Genomic DNA, 19,779 nt, shown 5'->3' with positions numbered 1-19,779 from the left:
CTTTTTGGGGACGATGGTAGGGTTTTAGCCACACTAGTATTGGACAAATAGAATGAAGTGGTGCATCATTAACATCTCCGTTGTAGTCTAGTTGGTTAGGATACTCGGCTCTCACCCGAGAGACCCGGGTTCAAGTCCCGGCAACGGAATCCTTCTCTCTTTTTATTATTCGATTCTTATTTTTTGATTTTTTTGGTAATGATTTTGTTGATTTTCGAATGGTCAATTAAATACAGTTAAATTGTAAATCCAAATTATTTTGTATTTAGTTCGCATGAGTGTCGCTTAATCTGAAGAGTGACATATGTGTCCAATCCGTTCTTATATGCAACAATGTTTGTAACTGGTCCAATCAAGCCATTGAATTAATTTCATAAGATTAACAAATTTGGAAAACCATTCTACGGGTCAGCCTAACTCATGCAAGTCCGTTAAAGTTGAAAGCTTTTATGTATCAATTATCGGGGTTCTTGTTTTATCATAGACAAAAATAAGATTGAACCTTCTTTAAAACTAGGTAAAAAGTCACCAAAAATCCTAAACTATGCCCGCTGTGATACATTTGCTCTAAATTTTTTTCTGTGATATAAAAAATTTCAAACTTGTACATGTGTGACACATTTACCCTTATTCAAAGTTCTGTCAATGAGAACCATTAAAAATCTGCTTACATGAACGCCAGAAAGCAAACAATATTGACATGACGTCCATGTGGCTTAAGTGAAATAAAAATGATTTTATTTTGGTTGAAAAATATCTAACGGAATCTTGACGGATAGTAAATATATCACATAAGTACAGGTTTGAGGTTTTTTTATGTCACAAGAAAAAATTATGGTGAATGTGTCACAGTGGGCATAATTTAGGTTTTTGATGTCACAAAAAATATTGAGGGTAAATATATCACAAAACATAATTTGGAGTTTTTTGTGGTTTTTTCTCTTAAAACTACTCCAACGTTCCACCGGTCAAAGAACGACCCCCTCTCTCTCGTGCATTGCTCAACCGTCCATGTCCGAGTCATCGGCGTGTACCTGGATTCAGCCAGCAAGACCGTACTCTGCAAAGAGGATGATGAAAAGTGGTTGAGAATGAAGAGGGCAAAGAATTAAGTTAATAGCAAGTTACTGAAAAAAATTATGTCAATAGTAACTTCTTTTCCAACAGTCTTTTTTACACTTATAAATTCTTTCAGAAATCTACCAGCATATTTTTGGAACGGAGGACTAAAATTGTCCACTTGTAAGGAAACTCGTGTTTGAGGATTCCTCTTTGGGGTAAAAATATCGGATACTCGTGTTTGGAATGGAGTACTGAAATTATCGTTTATATCTGTGTATTTATAATGTGTAAAGCATTATGGAAAAATTGTTCAAAAAGTCCCAAATTTATTACACTTTTGCCAATTGAATCCTAAACCTTTTAATTATGCCAATTGAGTTCTAAACATTTTCACATTTTGCCAATTGAGTCTATCATGCTAATTCTAACTGGAAATCACTAACGTGGAAGCCGACCGTCCTACATGGCACGGTTGGCGCTAACTTGGATAATTTTTTTAACTTTTTTAAATATTTTGTGGAATTTATTTTTTTCTTTTCTTTCTTATTTTCTTTCCTTCCTTTTTTTCCAACTGTGAGCCGGCGAGGGCTACGGCGCCTCGCCTGGTCTAGGTGAGGGCCACGATGCCCTTGCCGGCCAAAGTTGTAAAAAAAGAACAAATAAAAGAAAAAAATAAATAAAGAAAAGTTTGAAAATATATTAATATATCATTAAAATTATTCATGTCATCGCCGGCCGTGCCACGTAGGGTGATAGGTATCCATGTCAGCGATTTCTCGCCAAAATTGACCGAATAAACTATATTGGCAAAGCGTAAAAATGTTTAAGACTCAATTGGCACAATTAAAAGATTTAAAACTGAATTGGCAAAAATGCAATAATTTTATGACTTTTTGGACAATTTTCCCAAGACATACCCCATGAATTAAAATGAGAAGTGTTTAAGAGCACTTTGAATGCCTTAAAGTGCAAGTAAGGAATTAATAGCCAAAATGAAAAGTCCATATAAAGAGTACGAAACGTAGTAATCTTATACGGTTAATAAATGCATTTACAATTAGTCAGTCGAAACCATTGAACTCTAGGAATCTTGAAAAAGAGAATAAGAACGTTTAAAGCAAAATTCATACCAAACACTCACGAAACATTTGGTTAATGCTACGGGTGCTAGTCAGGTACATCGCTAAAATCAATCTCATCATGTCATTCTTCATAGTCTCTGAGTAGTTGTCACGTCTCTCTGTTCCTTTTACCCTTTTTCTCCTCTACGTATTCACCTATTTCGGCTATAGAGAATGTTAGATTTGATGAATTATGAGTAGTCTTTGATGCAAATCTAAAGCCACAAAAAATCTAAAATTATGCCCGCTGTGATATATTTACCTAAATTTTTTTTTGTGACATTAAAAACTTCAAACTATACCCATTATCAATAATGATACCGTGCAGTCACATTTGCTCTCTTCCAAGCAACCAAGTCAAAGATGTGTCATGCCGAATGCTCACACACATGCTTGTGGATCAAACTTTGAGCTGATGTCCGGATTGGGAAAATTCAGATACCTGTAATAATAACATGGGTAGAAATAATAAAACTGTTCCGGCAATTTTAAACCCAGGAACAACAGTCCCTCACCACCCCTTAGCTTCTCTATCTCTTCTTCCGCCGTCTTCTCTGTCATCGCGACTCCGATCTCAGCACGGATTGAGAAAGAGTGTGAGGACGAGCGAACTTTGAGCGAAATGAACGGGAGGTTTGCTTCATGACGAAGATGGGATGGTTTTAGCAACAGTGTATTGAATAAATAAATTGAAGTGATAACATAGTGACATCTCCGTTGTAGTCTAGTTGGTTAGGATACTCGGCTCTCACCCGAGAGACCCGGGTTCAAGTCCCGGCAACGGAATCCTCTCTTTTTAATATCCGATTCTTACTTTTTATTTTAATTTTTGTGGTAATGGTTTTGTTGATTTTCGAATGGTCAATCAAATAGAGTTAAATTGTATATCCAAATTATTTTGCATTTAGTTGGAGCCCTTGAATTAGTTACATAAGATTATTTTCAAATCGTCTAACTTAACTCGTTCAAGTCCATTGAAGTCGAAAGCTTTATCCATCAATTCTCAGGGTGATTGTTTTATTAGGGACAACAATAAGATTGAACCTTCTTTAAAAGGAAAATGATAAAAAATGGTTCCTACCTTTGACTCAATATGCAATCTTGTCCCTTACATTTTTATTTGTTTAATGTAGTCCTTTAATTTTGGCCCAATATTCAATGTTATCCATGAACTTTTGATTTATTTAATGTGATTCTTGTACTTTTGGTAAATGCTCAATCTAATCCCTAGATTGTGTAAAAATATCAAATATCATTCTTTCATTAATTTATGTTTTTAGAAATTTTATATAGTCTAGGGAGTAGATTGAACATTTATCAAAAGTTTATGGACTATATTAAACAAATTAAAAATTTAAGGACGATATTGCATATTAAGCCAAAATTTAGCAATCATTTATGTAATTGTTCCTCTCTACAACATTTCAGAAGACAAACAAGGACCAAAACACACACACACTATCCCTTTCTCGGCCTCTCGATCTCTCTCGATTGTGCATTGCTCAACCGTCCATGTCCGAGTCATCTTCTCAAGCATCATCCTCCGAAACCACCTCCATGTCCATAGACAGCCTGAGCATCCAGATGGTTTTGAAGTGCGTTTCCGACGAACTCCTTGGCAACTTCTTCGACGCCTCTCAGTTCGATTTCAAGTACGAGCAAAGCATTCACTCCTCTCCCCTGATACGCCAAAGCGTGTACCTAGATTCACCTGGCAATGCCGTATGCGGTGAAGAGGACTACGAAACGTGGTCGAGACTGAAGAGCACAAAGAGGGCTCACCGGAGGAATCGCATCTTTCGATCCAGCATAAGCATTCTGAAACCTTTTCCCCATTTTATTCGCTCGCGGACTTTGCTTTTTTTCTTGTTTGCAGTAAGTTTAGCTCATCACGGTGAACTAGCTACCCGGTTTGAATGAGCCAACACATTCATTCACCACATGATTCGGCTGTGCCGACATTGTTTGCAAAGAGACCATCCGATTCGTATTGCAAAGATTGATGCTTTCGGGGCTGTACTTTTTTTTGCTAGCCTTTTGGTGCTTTCATCGTTTGGAGGACATGGAAGTGAATACTATCTCCTCTTGCTTTGTTTCCATGGATGAGCTTTTTCATTCAGTGTTTCACTTAAACAATCACATTATACAAACGAGATCCAAATCTTAAATTCTTGATCATTTGACTTTGTCTTTGTTGACTATTCGCGTGATCCTATATTGTGCGTTGACTCTTCTTTTGATGGTTCATTTTCGGCATCTTGTTTTAGTATTACGTGAAGTTGGATGCTTTTAACCTCTTATTCATGACTAGGTCCTTCCCAACAACCGTGGTGGTGCCTATAAAACAATTGTTGCTTGTTGGAGATCAAATCCTGATCCGAGGGAATCTCAGTTTCTTATTAAAACCAGAAGAAGCAAATGTCGTCCTAACAAAGTCGGAAATAAACAAATAAAATCCCAGTATTGGTAAGCTGAAGGAACAGCTACCGACTCCTTCATCAACTACAGCACGCTTAGAAGCCGAAGTAGAGCTCTTTACAAGGAATCGTAAGATGTCGTGGCTACCAAACACTCTACAAAAGTTGCAGCATTCGTTCTTAGAATTGAACTCGGAACTAACTATCCGTCGATGTGTATGTCTGAGTGCAGAATGAGGTTTGAATGACGTGAGACAGCGCGGTTTGAATCACGAACAGTGACCCATCAGCGTACATAACAGTGCCTTGTTTAGCATAGAGAATTTCCAGACATTGGAGTCCGTGAAATCTGCACTATGGTCCATTAAAGGTGTAAAGGCGTCATCTTTCTTCACGTACTCCAGATTTTCCTTTTTGTCTCCAATCGCTCGAATTAGATTCCCCTGGCTCGCTTTTGATTTCATTCGTTAAACTGTTCGGAACAGTGAACAGACCATACAAATAGTGTTGTCTCTTTCCCTTTCTTCTTTATTGGATCTTGTTTGTTCTTTCATTACATTAAATCATGATATTTAAGCATGTTGTTATAGTTACACTCAACCGTTTGCGTTTCGTGCCTTTTCTTTTTCCAATGAACAAATCTTAATCAAGTTGGGAAAGAGTGGTGCTTTGGGTTGTGTTGTATCATCCTAATTGCTAAAAAATTTCAACAGATTACTATCTCGAAACGCTTGTTAAGCAATCAAATAAGTGAAGTTTTGCACTTTCTTAGGATGTTGACTTTTTCGTATCGTGCGTAAGGGGAAAATTATATAAAAAGTCGTAAACTTAATCTACGGATGTCATTTCAATTCTAAGTTTCTAATTTGACCAATTTAGTCCTAAACATTTTGACTATTTGCAAATATAGTTCTTCTGGGCAATATTGACCAGCAATTTGTAATATGGACACCGGTGATCCTACGTCACAACTAGCGCTAATGCGTACAATTTTTACATTTTTCTAAATTTTTATCATTATTTTTATTTTTTCTTTTCTTCTTTCCTTTTCTTTCACTATGGGGCAAGGGCTGCGACCCTTGCCGGACTTCTATAAAAAAAATGGAAAAGAAAGAAAAGAAAAGAATTATTTAAAAAGTTACAAAAATTGTTCACATTAGTGCTGACCATGCCACGTAAGACGGCCGATATTCACATTAACGATTTTCGGCCAACCTTGGCAAATCGTCAAAAGGTTTAATACTAAATTTATCAAATTGAAAAGTTTAGGACTGAATTAGCATATGTCTAATGAGTTTATGACTTTCTTTGGTAATTATCCCCGTGCCTAATCAATATTATGAAAAAAAAAACATATCATTATTAAGGGTGCGTTTGTTTCATGGAAAACGTACCATTTCTGGAAAACACTTTCTAGGAAGTCATTTTCCAGGAAAATGAGTTCGTTTTCCGGAGTTTGGCTAAAATCGAAAAAAAACTTGAAAAGCATTTTCAGTTGTTTGTTGAGAAAAATTTGATAGTGAAAATTGTCGAAATTTTTATATATATTTTATATTATTTTTATTTTGGAAAAAGAAAGGCCGGCGACCGGCAGAGGGAGGAAGAAGGAAAAAGAAAAGAAAAATAAAAAAAAAGAAAGAAGAGAAAAGAAAAATATTATCAAATTCAAGATGAACAATTCTGGAAAGTGTTTTCACCTTCTTAGATTAGGGAATTCACTTTTCTAATTTTATACATGAATGTTTTCCTTGACCGGAAAGTATTTTCAGTTGACTTATCATTTTCGGCGAACCAAACGGGTGAAAGTTCGGAAAACGAATTTCCGGAAAATACTTTCCCTCAAACAAACGCACCCTAAGTAAGCTTACTAAATTCTTTGGATGCTCAATTAACAAAATAATATCTATCTATGGAATGGGAGTATTGGAGTTAGGCGTCGGAATTCTGTTCCTCATACTAAGCCAATCCCAACAGATTAGCACTTCTTATATTTAAACAAAAGAGATTAATTAATCAAAACCTCTAATGCAGTTCATTAGCCGGCTCTTGCCCTGCAGAAATGTCATCGCGAGCCAAGTTACAAAATTAGTTTGACTTGATACAATGAATCAACGCTCCTTTGTCCGCTTTCGTTGTCGCATCTGGCATAAATCTCATAAGAATACAGAAATCGGAATATATTTTCTCAGAAGTATCATGTCAGCTGTGTATATTATATTGCAGATGCATAAGTACTACTTGAGTGGTCAACGATTTACTTATAGCTATTGTATAAGCGGACGGCTAATTAGATACTTCTCACTCATAAGCCACACAAGATGCAATCTTGGAGCTTAAAAGGACTGAGAAAGCTGCATATTTGACATTTTCACTCGCTTTTCTTTGTTTTCCTTACCCGAAGAAACTCGTCTGTCTATATCAAAACTCGACAAGAATTATTGTGACGTCACGCTATTTAGCGGAACTGGGAATTTGGATGGCTCTGCTACTTGCAAAGAGGTTGAACCGATTCAGTCAGAGATAGTTAGGAGAAGTAGAAAGAATCATTTGGGTTTGAACCTACAGATGTTGCATCAAATAAAGACCCAAATGAGAGCTTTTCAAAACTAAATCAAGCCTCAAGAGTCCTGATAATTAGCCTCCATAGAGAATAATGGCAATACAAATGCATGATAAAAAAACTCTGAGGGAAAAAAAAAAAGGAGGCCGGCGGTTTATCATATTCACCACCAAACTCAAACCTCCACAAAACCAAAAATCTGTATATAATACTAACTGATTACATAATGCAACCTCATGCTTGAATTAATCTGAATTGCGCTGACTTAGCCAACTAACACGACCCTTTTGTCTCTGACTCTCTTGCTAACATGTGCAAATCCCTGTTATAAATAGCTCACTGCCTCCTCATATCCAACCATAAGAACTCACCCTTGCCAATCTTGTCCTGAACACGAGCGTAAGTCCTAAACCTTTGCCTTTTTCCTTTTGATCAGAGATAGTAGTTCCTGTACATGGCTCGGCTCGGGGATCTCTTGCGTATCTTCATTGTTCTAATCATCATAGTCTGCCGCTCGCCGTCTTTAGAAGCCCGAAAATTGCCGCTGATAGAGGAGAGACTGCTTCTGAGTGCTGCATCTAGCGGCATTAAATTACCTCCTTATGAAGGGCATTCGACAGCTATTGACAAGGAAAAACTCTCTGGTCTTCATGTTGCCAACAATGGCAGACTATTGCAGGAGTCGGTCCCAAGTCCAGGAGTCGGTCACTGATCCAAAGATGACCCGTCTTCAATCTACTCCATGAGCTTGATCTTGAAAAGATATCGAACAAATTAGCTTCCTTTTTTCTCAGTCTTTGCCTGGACGAGGGGATATTTACTTCTTCAACTACAAATTATAGTGTATGCGAATAGCTAGAGACAATCTAGATATATAGGTTATATGTCGTTTCTGATAAGCAGCATATCATAGAAGATTTTGTATACTTTTGGCTGCTCAAAATGATAAATGAAAGGCGAAAGACAGGGAAGGTGTAACAGTAAGAGAGTTAATGAAGCAAGCTTTATAAGTAAAATTTCCGCATTGCCCATTTCCGACAGATTCTTCATTGATAAATGATGGACCAAGTTTTAGACAAAACAAACGGTTCAAGATGTACTTTTTGTACCAGCATATGACCACTAGGTGCACTGAGCTAAAGGATTATTCAAGACTGAGAATTCAGGTACATCTCTTTCACGACGGATTACTATCTCGAGATGCTTGTTAAGCAATCAAATAAGTGAAGTTTTGCACTTTCTTAGGATGTTGACATTTTCGTATTATGCGCAATGGGAAAATTATATAAAAAGTCATTAACTTAATGTACGAATGTCAATTCAATTCTAAATTTTCAATTCGACCAATTTTGTTTTAAACATTTTGACTATTTGCAAATATAGTTCTTCCAGGCAATATTGACCGGCAATTTGTAACATGGACACCGGTGATACTACTGTCACAACTAGCGCTAATGTGTACAATTTTTACATTTTTCTAAATTTTTATCATTATTTTTATTTTTTCTTTTCTTCTTTCCTTTTCTTTCACTATGGGGCAAGGGCTGCGACCGTTGCCGGACTTCTATAGAAAAAATATGGAAAAAAAAGAAAAGAAAAGAAAAGAATTATTTAAAAAGTTGCAAAAATTGTTCACGTTAGTGCTGGTCATGCCATGTAAGACGGCCAATATCTACGTGAATGATTTTCGGCCAACCTTGGCAAATCGTCAAAATGTTTAATACTAAATTTATCAAATTGAAAAGTTTAGAACTGAATTGGCATATGTATAATGAGTATATGACTTTCTTTGGTAATTATCCCTGTGCCTAATCAATATTATGAAAAAAAAAACAGATCTTTATTAAGTAAGCTTACTAAATACTTTGGACGCTCAATTAACAAAATAATATCTATCTATGGAATGGGAGTATTGTAGTTAGGCGTCGGAATTCTGTTCCTCATGCCAAGCCAATCCCAACAGATTAGCACTTTTTATATCCAAATAAAAGAGATTAGTTAATCAAAACCTCTAATGCAGTTCATTAGCCGGCTCTTGCCCTGCTGAAATGTCATCGCGAGCCAAGTTATAAAATTAGTTTGACTTGATACAATGAATCAACTCTCCTTTTGTCCGCTTTCGTTGTCGCATCTGGCATAAATCTCATGTGCATACAACAATCGGAATATGATTTTCCAGAAGTATCATGTCAACGGTGTATATCATATTGCACATGCGTAAGTACTGATTGAGTAATCAACCCTTTACTTATAGCTATTGTATAAGCGGACGGCTAATTAGATACTTCTCATAAGCCACACAAGATGCTATCCTGGAGCTTAAAAGGACTGAGAAAGCTGCATATTTGACATTTTCACTTGCTTTTCTTTGTTTTCCTTACCCGAAGAAACTCGTCTGTCTATATCTAAACTCGACAAGAATTATTGTGACGTCACGCTATTTAGCGGAACTGGGAATTTGGATGGCTCTGCTACTTGCAAAGAGGTTGAACCGATTCAGTCAGAGATAGTTAGGAGAAGTAGAAAGAATCATTTGGGTTGGACCTACAGATGCTGCATCAAATAAAGACCCAGATCAGAGCTTTTCAAAACTAAATCAAGCCTCAAGAGTCTTGATAATTAGACTCCATAGAGAATAATGGCAATACAATTGCATGATAAAAAACTCTTAGGGGAAAAAAAGGAGGCCGGCGGTTTATCATATTCGCCACCAAACCCAAACCTCCACAAAACCATGAATCTGTACATAAAACTACATGATTACATCATGCAACCTCATGCTTGAATTAATCTGAATCGCGCTGACTTAGCCAACTAACATGACCCTCCTTTTGTCTCTGACTCTTCTTGATAACATGTGCAAATCCCAGTTATAAATAGCTCACTGCCTCCTCATATCCACCATAAGAACTCACCCTTGCCAATCTTGTCCTGAACTCGAGCGTGAGTCCTAAACCTTTGCCCTTTTCCCTCTGATCAGAGAGATTAGTTCCTGTACATGGCTCGGCTCGGGGATCTCTTGCGTACCTTCATTGTTCTAATCATCATAATCTGCTGCCCGCCGTCTTCAGAAGCCCGAAAATTGCTGCTGATAGAGGAGAGACTGCTTCTGAGTGCTGCATCTAGCGGCATTGAACAACCTCCTTATGAAGGGCATTCAACAGCTATTGACAAGGAATTACTCTCTGGTCTTCATGTTGCCAACGATGGCAGACTATTGGTGCAGTCGGTCCCAAGTCCAGGAGTCGGTAACTGATTCAAAGATGACCCGTCTTCAATCTACTCTATATGCTTGATCTTGAAAACATAGCCAACAAATTAGCTTCCTCGTTTCTCAGTCTTTTCCTGGACGTGGGGATATTTGCTACTTCGCCTACAAATTACAGGGTATGCAAATAGAGACAATCTAGATATATAGATTAGATTTCATTTCAGATAAGCATCATATCATAGAAGATTTGTATACTTTTGGCTGCTCAAAATGATAATGAAAGGCGAAAGCCAGGGAAGGTGTAACAGTAAGAGAGTTTATGAAGCAAGCTTTATAAGTGAAATTTCCGGGGCAACATTGCCTGTTTCCGACATATTCTTCGTTCATAAATGATGGACCAAGTTTTAGACGAAACAAATGGTTCAAGAAGTACTTTTTGTACCAGAATCATCGCTCATGACCCCTAAGTGCACCGAGCTAAAGGATTACTCAAGACTGAGAATTTAAGTACCATCTGGGCTAGGCTTCGCAGACCATTGAGTCTAAAAAGATACCACACCAAGACCTGCTTATTCCCATTATCAGGTATATTAAGAAGTAGTGGGCAGTTTTCTGCTGCCATACATACCTGTTGGATTAAGCATACGTCTTCAAAACCTTTCAGAGAGAATAAGAAGCTCGGTTTGAAAGATGAAAAGCATGCGAAGTGAAGCTACAAAATGATACGCGTACAAGTTCCAACTAGAATGCATTTCATCCAAATATACATCATACAAGGCAGTGAAGATCAAGACAGCTGAAGGACTCCTTCCCTATCCTCCTAAAATTACAGGACCTTGGGAATGTCTTCAAACAAACTGTCAATAAATTCACTGTGGGTTCTCAACACAACCAATCTTCGCATTTTCATTCTTCAGAAGTACCTATGATGAGGTACAATTATATCTGAAGGAAAATGAAAAGTAAACAAAGAGAAGTGTAGCCATGTTGAAGTCCCCACGGCACATTTAGCAACCCGACATGCGGTTTTCCTTTATTCCCGTGATCCGCTTAAGCAGATCAAGACTATGGCTTCCACTCAAAAATAAAATTAATTTCCTAAAAGCGTAATGGCATGTATGCGGCTCACACCGGTTTGAAAGTCATTAGATAGACCTGACGGTGTAAAACTATTCCGGCAATTCTGAACACAGGAACAACAGTCCCTCACCAACCTCTCAGCTTCTCTATCTTTTCTTCCCTTATCTTCTCCTTCGTTGCAATTCTGTTCTGAACACGGGTGGAGAGAGTGTGAAGAAGAGAGAATGGAAGAGTGAATTTTGAGTGAAATGAGCGGGAGGTTTGCTTTCTGACGAAAATGGTAGGGTTTTTGCTTTTTATATTGAATAAATAAGATAAAGTGGTATTCAAGCAACATCTCCGTTGTAGTCTAGTTGGTTAGGATACTCGGCTCTCACCCGAGAGACCCGGGTTCAAGTCCCGGCAACGGAATCCTTCTCTCTTTTTATTACGATTCTTTTTTTTTTGGTAATGATTTTGTTGATTTTCGAATGGTCAATCAAATAATAGAAAATTGTAAATCTAAATTATTTTGTATTTAGTTCTCATGAATAAATATTTCGCACCACCCGCCTGGGTGGCGCTACTGGAAAGGGCACTCTTCCTCTCGCAAAAGGTTGAGTGTTCGAATCCCGGGCGCCGCAGGGTGACTTAACCGGTGCACGTGTGTGGTAGCTAGCATGGTGGCGTTGCTGGAAAGGGCACTCTTCCTCTCGCAAAAGGTTGAGTGTTCGAATCTCGGGCGCCGCAGGGTGACTTAACCGGTGCACGTGTGTGGTGGCTAGCACGTGTCGCCCCTAGGGTTTACCTCCCGGCTGTCGGCCGTGCGGGGGTTCCCTGGGTTACAAAAAAAAAAAATAAATAAATAAATATTTCGCTTGAGTGTTGCTTATTCCAATGAGTAATAAATATGTTCAATTGGCCATTGTATGTGACAATGTTTGTAACCGGTAGATCGAGCCCTTGAATTTTTTCCATATGATTAATGGATTTGAAAATTTATTTTGCGAGTCAACCTGACTCATCCAAGTCCATTGATGTTGAAATTTCATTCAAGGTTCCTTAAACAATCACATCATACAAACGAATCCAAATCTTAAAATCTTCATCATTTGACTTGGTCTATGTTGACCATTCGCGCAATCCTATACTGTGCTTTGATCTACTTTTGATGGTTCATTTTTGGCTTCTCGCTTTTGATGGTTCATTTTTGGCTTCTCGCTTTTGATTAACGTGAAGTTGGATGCTTTTTACTTTCTATTCATGACTACGCCCATCCCGAACAACCGTGGTTCCTGTAAAACAATTGCTTGTTGGAAACCAAATCCTAATCCTAGTGAATTTCAGTTTCCTAATAAAACCAGAAGAAGAAAATCTCACCCCAACAAAGTAGGAAATAAACAATAAAATCATAATATTGCTCGGCTGAAAGAACAACCATCGACCCCTTCATCAACTACAGCACGCTTTGAAGTCGAAGTAGAGCTTTTTACAAGAAATCTTAAGATGTCGTGGCTACCAAACACTCTATAAAAGTTGCAGCACTCGTTCTCAGAATTGAACTTGGAACTATCAGTCGACGTGTATGTCTCGCATGCAGAATGAGGTTTGAATGAAGTGAGGCAGTGCGGTTTGAATTAAGAACAGTGACCCATCAGTGGACATAACAGTGCCGTGTTTAGCAAAGAGAATTTCCAGACATTGGAGTCCATGAAATCTGCACAACAGTCCATTAAAGGTGTAAAGGCGTCACCTTTTTTCACGTACTCCAGATTTTCCTTTTTGTCTCCAATCACTCGAATTAGATTCCCCTCGCTCGCTTTTGATTTCACTGTTAAACTGTTCGGAATAGTGAACTGACCCCGCATTAATGTTGTCTCTTTCCCTTTCTTCTTTTCTGGATCTTGTTTGTTCTTTCGTTACATCATGTCATGATGATTAAGCATGGAGCTTTAGTTACTGTCACTGTAGCGTTTCATCCTTTTCTTTTTATGAACAGATCTCAGTCAAGTTAAGAAAGAGTGATGCTTTGATTTGTGTTGTATCATCCTAATTGCTAAAGAATTTCGGCGAGTGTTTCGAGATGCTTATTGAGTAACCAAATCAGCGAAGTTTTGCACGTTTAAGGACGCCAACTTTTTCGTATCATGCGTAATGGGAAAATTATCAAAAAAATAGTTGTAAGCCTATTGTACATATGTCAATTCATTCTTGAACTTTTCAATTTGACAAATTTAATCCTAATTTTTTTAGTGATTTGTCAATGTAGTCAGTTCGACTAATGTTGACATGAACGTCGGCTGTCCTACATGTCATGGCCAAAACTGATGTTAACAACTTTTGCATTTTTTAAATTTGTTCTGAATTTTTTTTACATTTTTATATTTTTTTTTCGTTTCTTTTCTTTTTCCATTGTGGGGCGAGGGCTGTGACCCTCGCCGGACTAAAGTAGAAAAAATGGAAAAGAAAGAAAAAAAATATAAAAAATTAACCATGTCATGTTTGACGGCCAACGTCCATGTCAACGATTTTCGGCCAACCTTAGCAAATTATTAAAATGTTTAAGATTAAATTTATCAAATCGAAAAGTTTAAAATTGAATTGACATCTATACAATGAGTTTATGACTTTCTTTGGTAATTGTGCCTAATCAATATTTTGAAAAAAGAACAGATCTTTATTAAGTAAGCTTACTAAATACTTTGGACGCTCTATTAACAAAATAATATCTATAGAATGGGAGTATTGTAGTTAGGCGTCGGAATTCTGTTCCTTTTCTGGGTTTCCTTAAAGCATATGTGAGAGAGATCACGACGTTATCCACACGTTGATGCTAAGCCAATCCCAACAGACTAGCACTTTTTATATCCAAATAAAAGAGATTAATTAATCAAAAGTCAAAACCTCTAACGCAGTTCATTAGCCGGTTCTTGCCCTATAGAAATGTCATCATTAGCCAAGTTATAAAATTAGTTTGACTTGATACAATGAATCAACGCTCCTTTTGTCCGCTTTCGTTGTCGCATCTGGCATAAATCTCATATGCATACAGAATTCGGAATATGATTTCTGAGAAGTATCATGTCAACTGTGTATATTATATTGCAGATGCATTAGTACTAACTGAGTAGTCAGCCATTTACTTATAGCTATTGTATAAGCGGACGGCTAATTAGATACTTCTCACCAGCAACACATGATGCTATCTTGGAGCTTAAAAGGACTGAGAAAGGTGCATTTTTCACATTTTCACTCGCTTTTCTTTGTTTTCCATACCTGAAGAAACTCATCTGTCTGTATCAAAACTCGACAAGAATTATTGTGACGTCGCGCTATTTAGCGGAACTGGGAATTTGGACAGCTCTGCTACTTGCAAAGAGGTTGAACCGATTCAGTCAGAGATAGTTAGGAGAAGTAGAAAGAATCATTTAAGTTGGACCTACAGATGCTGCGTCAAATAAAGACCCAAATGAGAGCTTTTTAAACTAAGTCAAGCCTCAAGAGTCTTGATAATTAGGCTCCATCGAGAATAATGGCAATACAAATGCATGATAAAAAACTGAGGGGAAAAAAAAAGGAGGCCGGTGGTTTATCATATTCGCCACCAAAGTCAAACCTCCACAAAACCATGAATCTGTATATAATACTACATGATTACATAATGCAACCTCATGCTTGAATTAGTCTGAATCACGCTGACTTAGCCAACTAACATGACCCTTCTGTCTCTAACTCTTCTCGCCAACATGTGCAAATCCCTGTTATAAATAGCTCACTGCCTCCTCATATCCACCATATGAACTCACCCTTGCCAATCTTGTCCTGAACATGAGCGTAAGTCCTAAACCTTTGCCTTCTTCCCTCTGATCAGAGATAGTAGTTCCGGTACATGGCTCAGCTCGGGGATCTCTTGCGTATCTTCATTGTTCTAATCATCATAATCTGCCGCCCGCCGTCTTCAGAAGCCCGAAAATTGCCACTGATAGAGGAGAGACTGCTTCTGAGTGCTGCATCTAGTGGCATTAAACCACCTCCTTATGAAGGGCATTCGACAGCTATTGACCAGGAAAAACTCTCTGGTCTTCATGTTGCCAACGATGGCAGACTATTGGTGCAGTCGGTCCCAAGTCCAGGAGTCGGTAACTGATCCAAAGATGACCCGTCTTCAATCTACTCTATGAGCTTGTTCTCGAAAAGATATCGAACAAATTAGCTTCCTTTTTCTCAGTTTTTGCCTGGACGTGGGGATATTTACTACTTCACCTACAAATTATAGTGTATGCAAATAGAGACAATCTAGATATATATGTTAGATTTCATTTCTGATAAGCAGCATATCATAGAAGATTTTGTTTACTTTTGGCTGCTCAAAATGATAAATGAAAGGCAAAAGCCAGGGAAGGTGTAACAGTAAGAGAGTTTATGAAGCAAGCTTTATAAGTGAAATTTCCGGGGCAACATTGCCCATTTCCGACATATTCTTCATTGATAAATGATGGACCAAGTTTTAGATGAAACAAACGGTTCAAGATGTACTTTTTGTACCAGCATATGACCACTAAGTGCACTGAGCTAAAGGATTATTCAAGACTGAGAATTCAGGTACCATCTTGGGCTAGGGTTGGCTGACCATTGAGTCTAAAAAGAAGTAGTGGGCAGTGTTCTGCTGCCATACATACCTGTTGGATTAAGCATACGTCTTCAAAACCTTTCAGAGAGAATAGGGAGCTCAGTTTGAAAGATGAAAAGCATGCAAAGTGAAGCTACAAAAGATACGCGTATAAGTTCCAACTAGAACGCATTTCATCCAAATATACATCATACAAGGCAGTGAAGATGAAGACAGCTGAAGGACTCCTTCCCTATCCTCCTAACATTACAGGATCTTGGGAATGTCTTTAAACAAACTGTCAATAAATTCACTGTGGGCTCTCAACACAACCGATCTTCGCATTTTCATTCTTCAAAAGTACCTATGATGAGGCACAATTATATCTCAGGAAAATGAAAAGTAAAACAAAGAGAAGTGTAGCCATGTTGATGTCCCCACGGCACATTTAGCAACCCGGCATGCGGTTTTCCTTTCTTCCCATGATCCGCTTAGGCTGATCAAGACTGTGGCTTCCACTAAAAAATACAATTAAATCCTAAAAGCATAATGGCATAACCGCGGCTCATACTGGTTTAGAAGTCATTAGATAGACCTGACAGTGTAAAACTGTTCCAGCAATTCTGAACCCAGGAACAACAGTAAAGGCCACCTGCTGGTCATATTCTTCCAGCATATTGTCTGCTGCTTGCAACTCCTCCTTGGCCACAGTCTCCATAAATACTTCACTAAACCTACACCCTCTGCTCACTTGAAAAATGGAGGCATGATTTTCGAGCGAGAATCCCAAGCAATGCAGGAGCCAGATCCGCTTCGCCATTTCCAAGAAAATAGCAAAGAATGTGGTATCGGGAAAGTCCCCGGCATTGAGCTGATTTCTGAGGCTTAAGTTGCCACAGAAAGCCAGTTCCATTTGAGGGTGAATGAGCCGCATATACTTCACCCGACAAAACTTGGCAAATGCTGATTCAGGATTCTCACGAAGGGAATCCCTTGGCTCGCTAGACATGAGTTCCACAAATCTGTCGAAAAATAGCTGTTGCCGCCTTTGACTTTCCTGCGGTAAGGACTCTTTTGGCAGGGAAAAGTCTGGGTATTGGAACCCATCAAACATTTCCCGACAAACATGGGATTCAAATGCAAAACATTTGTGGTCTTCTTTCTGATAAATCACCCCGGGTTCTATTGCAATAGCTGCTGCCTCGAGATCCCAGCAAGCGGATTTCATCTCGTCAACCATTGATCTAACAAATCTCCGCAAGGACTCAATAGTGTACTTAAGAAATGCATCAAAATGGATATGGTTCAAGCATGATAAGTGTATATTCTTGGGAACAGAGAATGACCAACTTCGCTCTGTGCTCTTGTTGAGCAACCTGTTCTGCCAGCTTGATTCCTCCAAATTCTCCCTGAGAAATGCAATCTCAGATTCCTTGAGCTTAATCTGACGTTCCAGCTTCTTCACCATAATTTCGTACGTTTTTACCATACTCTTCTGCTCTTTGATTTCGGCCAGCAAAGAAATCTCGAGCGAAAGGTCAAGCTGCTCATCCACATAGGATTGCTTCAAGTCAGCCAAATTCTTCAGCTCAGATACAATGATCTGGTCAGCCACTTGAATCCCATCGCCATCATAGGGACGCTGAGAAAACTGTAAGTGGGCATATGCCGCTTTTAATGACGAAATGCTGGCAAATAATTCAGCAAGAAGCACCTCCAAGGCATCCCATTGCTGAGAACCCTTTTCTTTAATATCAAACTGAGGCTGAATATCCCAATTTCGGTCTTCCTCTAGCAAACCATTTGTTACTTTATCTTGGGGCTTGATTTTCCGAACAAAATTATCAAGAGGGGCAACCCCAGTAGTGGCTCGAAGGTGGAGAAACTTAGCGAAAGCTTGGACAAACTTATTCTTTGATGGAGTAACTGCAGACTGTTGAGCGGAATCCATCTGCGGAAAGAGGTAATGGAAATAGATTATCAGATGATAATTTGCAATCACCAAGTCATTCAACGGAAGCTTAAGGTTGTCACAGAACAAGGATACCATAACGGGTCACTAGGAGCTATGATAAGCATGGTGAAGAAAGCAGAAAGTGACATGCTTTAATGCTCGGAAAGAGGCCATTAATTGAGGATGAAACGAAATTTCCTTAAGATTGTCCTTCTCGCTTTATAAGATTCTGTTTTGCTTTCTTTTGAAAAGGGTTAAAAAGTACACTCCAAAGCAAAGCAAGTAAGTTGTGAAAAAAGATGAAAAGAGAATAACGAGGAAGACAAGTTGGAGCCTCGGATGAGGCGAGCGATTCAAGAAAGATGCCCAAAAGCTGCAATCCTCTAGACTGTTTAAAAAATTCACATTCATGAAGAACTCATGGAACTCATGTAATTGCTTTACCTAACATTCTTTCTCTCTTGGTCATGATGTGACCACTCTCGAATCAACAACGTTTGAAATCTCTCCGCCCACCAACTTAACTAAGAAATAAATCCAGGAGAACGAATTTACTTATGAGCAGACAGTCAATACTAGTAGAAGAAGATGAGATGCCATTTCCTACTAGGCTAGAAACATTCCTGTCAAATAGTCTCAGGTGACATGTGTAGCAAGCACAAGCGCAAGGTATGACATGTCACACAAAGCATGAACCGAATACAACTTCAGATCGTAAGAAACTTAAAACCCCGTCGAGCATGACCACGTTCCTTCATCTCAGAGGTGAAGAAGAGGCGGCTTGAGCCACGACTAAACAGTACATAATAGTTGTAGACGGTCATTGACATTGTCTAAACGAAGGCCAACACTAGACTGGGAATTCGCAAGAAAACAGAAACTATCGTACCTCTAACGTTACCCCGAGAAAACAAGTGAGAGAGAGAGCGCGCGTTTATCTACTTCTTCTCTGCTCATTCCCAACGTTCACAATCCCGAGAGGAGGAGGAGCACCGTATCATCTCCGGCTCCCTGCCTCGGTGAAAGAAAAGGCCGAAGGCACCACCACCCACGTGGCTATACAGCAATGCTCTCTCTCGGGAGCAAGCAAAGCAAGCAGTGAGCGACGTCTGAAAACGACAGGTAAAAAGATGGAGGGCACTCGAAAGATTTGAGCTTTTGCGTGTGAGCTCTCTCTCTGTCTTCAGCTACGGTAGATTGAAGACTTTAGCGCGTAGCTCGGAAGAGGGACCGCCCCGGACAGGCAGGGACTCGCTGGGCTTTTGCCATTTATTCTGCAGACTGCCAAGAGTGAAGAAACGTTGACAGAGACAATGGGCGCAGAGACAGAGACAAGAGACAAGAGAGACGAGAGAGAGAGCGACAGTGCGAAGCCCGAGGACAGAGGAAGAGATTCATGTGAACGAGAACGGACAAGAAAAGAAACCGTTCGGTTCCATAGACAAGACAAGTGGGCTACTACTACTGTCTGAGAAATGCAATACGAAAAAACAAAGCAACAAAATACGCAAAAATCGTCATAATTGCCATATTGAAAATGAGTGAGTGTGGCAGTGTACTAGTGACCTATCTACCTGTCAACAAATTTGAACCCACGAAAATTACCTTTTTTCCTTTTTTTTAAAATAAATTTTTAGAAATGTTCACGTCCTCTGCGGAAGAAAATTTTATGTTAAAAAGAAAAGGTTTCAAAATAAGGTTAATTTATTTCGAATTCCCATGTTGTTTTTATCTAGTAATCATCAGATTAAAAAAAAAAGAAAGCTGAATCCGCAGTACCCATTAT

The 19,779-nt window shown here is 38.7% G+C and overlaps 1 protein-coding gene and 3 non-coding genes across 4 annotated transcripts; 3 read left to right on the top strand and 1 right to left on the bottom strand.

Annotated features, from left to right (window-relative positions):
- Positions 1–76: 76 nt before the first annotated feature.
- TRNAE-CUC (transfer RNA glutamic acid (anticodon CUC)) lies at positions 77–149 on the top strand. The gene has a single exon. It is a non-coding gene; the product is annotated as a tRNA-Glu (tRNA).
- Positions 150–2,896: 2,747 nt separating this feature from the next.
- Positions 2,897–2,969, top strand: TRNAE-CUC (transfer RNA glutamic acid (anticodon CUC)). The gene has a single exon. It is a non-coding gene; the product is annotated as a tRNA-Glu (tRNA).
- Positions 2,970–11,789: 8,820 nt separating this feature from the next.
- On the top strand, positions 11,790–11,862 carry TRNAE-CUC (transfer RNA glutamic acid (anticodon CUC)). The gene has a single exon. It is a non-coding gene; the product is annotated as a tRNA-Glu (tRNA).
- A 4,349-nt stretch (positions 11,863–16,211) lies between these two features.
- LOC115681297 (protein GRAVITROPIC IN THE LIGHT 1-like) lies at positions 16,212–19,342 on the bottom strand. Its single transcript, XM_030605205.2, has 2 exons — positions 18,883–19,342; positions 16,212–17,990 (listed from the first exon to the last, which is right to left on the bottom strand). Exon 2 carries the CDS (start codon positions 17,988–17,990, stop codon positions 16,605–16,607), a length of 1,386 nt encoding a protein of 461 aa, XP_030461065.1. The 5' UTR covers positions 18,883–19,342; the 3' UTR covers positions 16,212–16,604.
- Between the last annotated feature and the right edge of the window lie 437 nt (positions 19,343–19,779).

The sequence above is a fragment of the Syzygium oleosum genome, unplaced genomic scaffold (assembly GCF_021117445.2).
Source record: "Syzygium oleosum isolate NSW1041296 unplaced genomic scaffold, Sole_v2.1 Sole_v2.13, whole genome shotgun sequence".
NCBI classification, from domain to species: domain Eukaryota; kingdom Viridiplantae; phylum Streptophyta; class Magnoliopsida; order Myrtales; family Myrtaceae; genus Syzygium; species Syzygium oleosum.
This window is presented reverse-complemented; position numbering and strand designations above follow the sequence as displayed.